At 32.3% G+C, this 8,041-nt stretch overlaps 1 protein-coding gene across 1 annotated transcript; it reads left to right on the top strand.

Moving 5' to 3' along the window:
- Nucleotides 1-721: 721 nt before the first annotated feature.
- LOC127808774 (alcohol acyltransferase 9) lies at nucleotides 722-4,331 on the top strand. The gene is made up of 2 exons (XM_052347383.1): nucleotides 722-1,924; nucleotides 3,324-4,331. Exons 1-2 carry the CDS (start codon nucleotides 1,493-1,495, stop codon nucleotides 4,227-4,229), a joined length of 1,338 nt encoding a protein of 445 aa, XP_052203343.1. The 5' UTR covers nucleotides 722-1,492; the 3' UTR covers nucleotides 4,230-4,331.
- Nucleotides 4,332-8,041: the final 3,710 nt, after the last annotated feature.

The following is an 8,041-nucleotide window of genomic DNA, read 5'->3' as shown; positions in this document are numbered from 1 at the left end:
TGTTTGGTTATGATTTTCTCTCCATTTATATTTGTTTTATAACAATTAATGTTGGTGACATCTGATCCTCTCTATCTATATAGATTCGATTCTCAATTGCTACAAACCAGTGGCCTGCATGCAATGCATACCCTCGTTTAAGGCTTAGAACTGATTCTAGATTTTCGTAGCTAGATTTACCAGATGAAATGAAAAAATTGAAAATAGATATAAACACATAAATATTTAGTTAGGAAGAATGTCTAGAGGAAACTACTTGAATTCAAATCTAGTTGAAGTAAGACACTTTCAGATACTAAATCAACTAAGAAACTACTCTAAATTCTGATTTTGAAAAGGATTGAAAACTTGAGTCTTAGCATTTTGATTCATCTTAGAACATTTTTAAAAAGAAAAATAAAAATTTGTTACAATCAACTATGAATTTAGCCTTATTTGCTTTCAACTATTCTAAATCTAGGTGAAAGATTATAGTTTTAGATACTAAATTAACTCAAAAATCTCTAAATTCTAAATCCTTTGAAGGATTGAAAATTTGAATCTTAGTTTTTAATTTACCGTAAAGCACTTTTAAAAAGAAAAAGACAAATTTGTTACAATCTTCGCTATTTAAATTTAGACTTATATACTTTAAATAAAAAAATAAAAACATTTAAGTATGAAAAAAGTCTAAAAAAAATTACTTGAATTCTCGCACGTATAATAATAAAAATTGAGTCTTGACACAATAATAAGATTGTTTCCTTATAATTTAAAATCTATTGATTAAATTGATGAAATTAATTTTTTGGAATGATCACTCTTACACGATTCTCAGTACTCGTGTTTTTAATTACACCATAAAAAGTAAATTACAGGTTGGGTCTTTGACCCTTACGCAGAACGATAATCGAACTCACAACTCACTAAATTGATTAGCATATATATTATTCATCTAGTCACTTAATCTAATTATGCCTTGAAGCGATGAAATTAGATGAAATTAACTTCTTTCGCCTTTATATAATTGACCTTTGTCCAATACATTCAAAATAACTATACTTGACACCTTATATATTTCTAAAATTAAAGTATTTTAAAATTAAGTATATAATTCAAACTAACTTTTTGAACAAGATAATCTTCTTTCTTAAAGGAAGAACAACTTTTAGAACCAGGCAGCCATGCTAGTAATCACAAAGGTTAGGAAGGGTCATACGAAATGGAAGTGAGGCTGTGCTCTCAATAACCTTATTCTCAGTGAGGAATCTGATCGTACACCACCATATCCAACCGTAGATCTTCAATTGGCCCATTCTAAATTTCCCCTGTCTCTCTCCTCTTCCCTTCCCAGTACGCCATCTCTCTCTCTCTCTCTCTCTCTCTGTATATATATATATATATATATCCATATCTCCCTCTTCTCTTCAGCAGAAGCTGCTGCTGCTGCTGCTTCTTCTTCTTTATAATCGATCTTCTCTCGGAAAGAGAAGAGGCTAGGATTAGATTAAACATGTTGAGATCACCAGAGCTCCCAGCTATTTGTCTCTACCCAAACCAGCCCACCTTGGTCTCCCCGAACAGCTTGACCCCCAATCATTCACTCTACCTCTCCAACTTAGACGATCAAAAGTTCCTAAGATTCTCCATCAAATATCTTTACCTTTTCAAGAAATCTGTAAGCGCAGACACCTTGAAGTACTCCCTCTCCACACTACTCGTCCATTACTACCCGCTCGCCGGGAGGTTACGGCCGAACCCAGAAGATGACCAGAAGCTCGAGGTCGACTGTAATGGCCAGGGCGCCCTCTTCGCCGAGGCCTTCATGGACATCACCGCTGACGAGTTTCTCGCACTTTCCCTCCTCCCAAACAGGTCCTGGAGGAAGCTACTCTATAGGGTTGACGCTCGCAGCTTCCTCGATGTTCCTCCCCTCGTCGTTCAGGTCAGTTTTCCGACATGGGTTTCTGTGTTCGATTTCTTTTATGATCATATGACATACGATGATCTTGTTCTGAAAGTTATCGTTTTCTAGCTTGCTCGCTGGCTCGCTCGTTCTCGATCGCTTTTCTATCGCCCAGAAAGCAAATTAAAGTAACTTATTCTGAATTGATCACTGTGATTAAGACGTGGAGTTCATTTTTCTTCTTGGTTTTAAATCTTAATAATTAGATTAGATACATATCCAAAGGGCTGCGCATACTTTCGTGCTGAGTCACTGAGTGTTCATTATGACATTGATAAGCTGAAGCAGATTCCCATGACCGCTTGGTGCCGCCAGTATGCTTATTAATTATGACTAAACAATTTCACCCCTAAATTATTCAAGCTAATTAATGTAATAAATCATTAAAAATATTATATTAATATAACCCAAAATAAAATACATCAATATAAAACATTATCGAGATACATGGTGTCATTAATGATAATGACTTTGGTTTTTTGTCTGTGTTCACCTCTCAATCTCATGATAATTGGATAATTCATTGAACTTGTAGCCTATACACAAATTTACAAAATCCTCAAATAATTTGTGTGTCAACAACTCTAGCTTGATGTACTTTTTGTCTTGAGAAAACTACAAGTTCTTAATAACTCAGTTTTAACAAGCTTAAATAATTATTTTGTCAACTTTTAAGGATAGTATTAGTCGTACTTATTTGAGAATTTAAGATATCGCAAGATCGTGAGTTCGATTTTACTTTTAAGTAAAATTGTGTAATTATTTGTGTCTATGAATTTGTCCTTACACTTATGTCGGGTTAAAATGAATTATAAATTTTAGAAAAAGTGAAACGGTTCAGTCCAAAGATTATTTATGATTAGGGACTTCTTAAATTTTTTGTGTTATAAAAAAGAATAACTAATTTATCAAACAAAATTTTGTTATTTGTGAAATAATTTTAACACATTATCTCATTGCATATTTTATATTGTGATCATGAACAAGTTGCCAGTACTAATGTTAGAGAAATTTTAGAAATGATAAATTGTATTTAAACTTTTTATGATTTGAATCTTCGTATGATGATATTTAAGAATATCTTTAGGCATCTTTATAATCTACTTTTTTTTATGACTTAAGGAATGTACGGACAGAATTCAATTATATGGGATTTAAATACAATTTTCCTTTCAAGAAAATTACTATCTTGACCATTGTCGATGACTCCAAAGAAAATATTGTCAGGGATAATATTAATTAAAAATAAAATTTATATACATTTTTATATTTGCAAATGATGTTGCTTGTTTCGTGGTGGAATGACGAAAATGGCCCTGATCGTGGTATTTGGTGTAGTTCTGATTTCTCCTCCGCTTCTTTTTTCCGATATTGGCAGATCACGTATCTCCGTTGTGGAGGAATGATTCTGTGCACTGGCATCAATCATTGTCTGTGCGACGGCATCGGCACATCCCAATTCCTCCACGCCTGGGCCCACCTCACCACCAAGGCCACTGCCGCCCACTTGCCCGTCTCCCCCTTTCACGACCGCCACGTGTTGAAACCCCGCACCCCGCCGCACCCAACCTTTACCCACCCCCAATTTTCCCAAAATGCCCCTCCCCACCAATCCCAATACCCCCTCGCCCCCGCCTCCTTAACCTTCTCCCCCTCCCATATCCTCCACCTCAAGCGCCAGTGCTTCCCCTCTCTAAAGTGCACCGCCTTCGAGGCCCTGGCGGCTCACACGTGGCGCTCCTGGGCCCGCTCCCTGGACCTGGCCCCCACCCTCCACGTCAAGCTCCTCTTCTCCCTCAACTTCCGCACCCGGGTCGACCCGCATCTGCCCCCCGGCTTCTACGGCAACGCCTTCGTGCTGGCCTGCGCCGAGGCCGGCGTCAGGGACCTGGCGGCGTCTAACCTCCGCCACGGAGTCAGCATGGTCCAGCAGGCCAAGGCCTCCGTCACCGACGGCTACGTCAGGTCGGTGATCGATCTGCTGGAGGACAAAACGGTAAAAACGGAGGTGCCTCCGTCGAGCTTGGTGATATCGCAGTGGTCCAAGCTGGGGCTGGAAGAGTTGGATTTTGGAGAGGGCAAGCCTCTGCATATGGGCCCTTTGACCAGCGACATTTACTGCCTATTCTTGCCGGTCGCCGGCGACTCTGATGCCGTCAGAGTGCTCGTCTCCTTGCCGGAGTGCGCGGCTGATAAATTCGAGTATTTCATGATGGGTTCGTGGCGTAGTGATGAGGAAGACGACGTCGTAGATGCAGATGGACTCTGCCAAGACAAATATTAATTCCTACAAAGCCTCCTCCCCCCATATATATATGTGTGTGTGGTGTGTGTGTACACGCGTGTGATATCGTTTATCTTGTCATGAGATTTTATTTTCAATCTCCTTTATTAATTGTTCCCCCCAAACTAATTAATTAATAATTAGGGTGAAAATTATATTTAATGGGCAAAGGTTAAACAAATTATATGAAAATACTTAGAATTCATGTAAATGTTACCTCCCAAGTTAACCCACTTTGGTAGCTAATCTTTTTCTTCAAATTATATATTAGAATTTTATAGCAAACCCTTAAAGCTTTAATGGTGGTGGATAATATAAATTAATATTGAACATGCAAGGTGGCTTGTGAGTATTAAGAGAGAGCAAGATAGGACTTTGGTGGGATGATGTGTTTGTTGTTTGTTCTTTACTCGTTAGGGATGAACAAAATTTTAATTAAAGTCAAATAATTAAATTGAATCAATTGAATTTGACTGTTCAATTTGTAATTCAGTTTAATTTAATTTTTAAATATGAATTTTTAGATTTTTTTTGTTCGACTTGGTTTAGTCTTAAATCTGGACCGAATCAAATTAAATTAAAAATCAATTATAATAATTAATATTAAAATCTAATATCTTAAACCGAATCAAAATGAGTTAACCCTTGTCTAGTCACAAAGGGATCCTTAATTCATCTTAGCCTTTCTCATTGCCATTTCTTATTATTATCTTTGAATTGCAAATTGAATTTTTTTTAATCGTTTGTGTGTCGTGTTGTGGGCTAACCTTTTTAAAGTAAATATAACTGTTTTTGTACACATTTTAAACTGTTTAGTCAAAAGCAAAAACTCGCTTTTGTATGATATAGACGGGCTATAGAGCAAGTGTGAGTGGGAAGCAACAATTAGTTTTAATCTTTTATATAATTTTAATTATATGTGAAAGTACTTTATTCATGGAGGGGAATCCGTAATCCCTAATGTTACTTGTATATTATTAACTTTTGATACTTAAAAGTTACAAGTATTTTTAAAAAATTAATAATATATTTATTATATTTTGTGAGTGCCAAAAATTAATGTATAAATAGTATTACCGATATATATAATAGGGTAATGTTAATTTTTGATACACGAAAATATCAAAACAATATTATTCTAGTGGTTCTAAAATATTTTTTATTTCGAAATGTCAAAAAATATTATAAAAAATTGGATTATTTTTTATATAATTTTAAAATTATTTCATAATATTAAAAAGATATTAAAAACGTATTTTATATTTTTATTCAGTGACCATATTAGAGATAAAAGTATCATAAATTATTAATTGATGATAAATGTATCATGAATTATTTAATCAACTAATAGAATTACGTATAAATTAAAATTAAAATTAAAATGCAATAAATATATTTTATATTTATTATTATTTAACAATAATTAACATTACCCTCCTTAATATAATGAATAAATTAACAACTACTTGCTGGCTCATTCTATTGGAGTGACAGGTTGAGGTTAGTCTGCAATTAATTAGTAAAATATATAATTGCACCTCTGGTACATAGAAGTGGACACGAGGAGGGTGGTAATATTTAAATTTGATATTTTTATTAATATTTTAATTATCAATATTGATGTCACATATAATATAAATTTTTAATAAAAAATATTAAATTTAAGTATCTAAATAACATTTATCTTCCAATCATTTGATCTCACAATGAAGCAAAGTATGTGTGTTCAAGTGCTTGTGCTGGCCCACTACAAATTTGTCACTCTTTTTATAAGAATAAAATAATATAAATTAAAAGAAATGTGTTTGATGAGCCGTATAAAATTGGGACTCTTATTATTATTATTTGTTATATTATCATCACCATCATCATGGGAATTCCCATTTAGGCCCCCACTAGGCAGTTTAGGCTCTACTTCATAGACCCACATGAATAGATACTCCCACTGCCCCTATCTTAGAAATATAATGTATTTTACACTCGTTCCCGTCGTCAATTCAACCGGTGCGATTTTGTTCACCCTCTTTAATGGGTCTCTTTTAACGGGATGATCATCACCCTCAATGCTTTAAAAGTAAAAAATAATGAAACAAAAATTAAATATTACCCCTTATACAGTCGTTTCGTTATTTTTAATCTTCAAAACATCGAGAGTGATGGTTAACCCCGTCAAAGGCGTGAACAAAATCGCACTCCAATTCAACCCCACATATTCAAAATGTTTCAATTGGTTGCTGAGTCATTCAAAATATCATACATTTATTATTAGATAATGAAATTATTAAAAATAAAATATAATAAATACATGAAAACTAATGATAAGTTACATTTGTTGGTGCTTACCATTTTTAAAGAAATAGTTAAGGTGTGTTTGATTGCATTATTTAGAATTTAATTCTAAGTAATATTGTCTAGAAAACAAAAACCATCTCACCTCCTTGAAAAATGAATTCAATGGAAATAAGCTTTAAATGGTTGTACCATACATATATTTTTCATGGAAAAATTAACAGTGCTCGATTGTTTTTCATAGAAAATGTGTAATAATTACATATTTTTCATGAAAAATGTGTGCAATCAAACACACTCTTAGTGTTATCTTTTTGTTATAAATGGGTTAATTATAAAAATAATTTAATTCTTTTGTGTGAATTTATAATTTTATCAAATCTTTTAATGTTGGTAATGAGATCTAAATTGGTTCAATTATATGTAATTTTATCCAATATATAAAGTCGATTTAAAAAGAATGTGTTCATACTAACTTATTATGTCATATATTATATAATAATAATAATATTTGTAAGACCATCATATACACATAAGTAGAAAAAAGTGTAACTTGTTACATATAATTGTTTTTTTTTTTTTATATTTAATATTTTTTTTAGATCTCATAAATATTATTATTATATAGCACTTAGTATGCTAAGTTAATATGAACATACTTCCTTTAAATCGAATTTATATATTAGATAAAATTATATTTAATTGAGTCAATTTAAATTTAATTATTAAAATTAAAAAGATTGAATAAATTATAAATTTATATAAAAAAAAAAAGATGTACCAATTTCTTTTCAAAAATTAAAATGGTGGGCTAAGGTTGATCTTTGTGATTGATGGGGTGCTGGAGATTCCAAACATGGGAACAAATTGAAAAGTGAGATTTTAAAACTTGGTTGGTAGAAGGCTTTTTCTATTTAGATATTGAATTTTCTTAAATACGAAATAAGTGAATTTTAATTATGGTATTAAGTGTGAAGTCTATCATTATACATGTTGGTAGGGTTAAAATTATGTATTTTTTTCACTATTTAATAAAATTCATCTTGATTATATATGAATAATGAACTTGAATATGGATTTGTTTTGAGTTTAATCATCCAAAATTTAGATGTCTAAATTTGTTCAAATATATATTTTTTCATCGATCTATTTTCGTCTTTATTTCATTAATTTATTTTTATAATAAAAGAATCTTTTTAAGTTTGAACATCTCAAAATTAGATTTGAATTGAAAGATAAAAAAAAAAATAGATAGAGCTCATATTTTTCATTGATGTCGGAAGAAATGAGATATAAATAAGAATATTTTGGTTATTTATAAAATATTAATAACAATTTTTATAGGGCAGGGAAAATTGATGTGTAAAATATGAAAGTCAAGGGGACAATGTCATTTTTAAAAAAATTAGGGGCATCCAGTGGTAATTTTAGCAAACATTAGGCGTGGTAGTGAAGTTTATCCGAAATTGACCTATAGTAAACGCGCTAAGAAGAGCTGTCGCTTTCAAAAATCCAAGTCCCAG

The sequence above is a fragment of the Diospyros lotus genome, chromosome 8, assembly GCF_014633365.1.
Source record: "Diospyros lotus cultivar Yz01 chromosome 8, ASM1463336v1, whole genome shotgun sequence".
Lineage (NCBI taxonomy): Eukaryota > Viridiplantae > Streptophyta > Magnoliopsida > Ericales > Ebenaceae > Diospyros > Diospyros lotus.
The sequence above is the reverse complement of the archived record's forward strand: the minus strand, read 5'-3'. Positions and strand labels throughout refer to the sequence as shown.

Bases quoted from the DNA above. Each gene is read 5' to 3' on its own strand.
- LOC127808774 (XM_052347383.1), top strand. From the start codon at position 1,493: ATGTTGAGATCACCAGAGCTCCCAGCTATTTGTCTCTACCCAAACCAG. The intron at 1,925-3,323 runs GTCAGTTTTCCG...CGATATTGGCAG, and splicing joins TTCCTCCCCTCGTCGTTCAG to ATCACGTATCTCCGTTGTGG.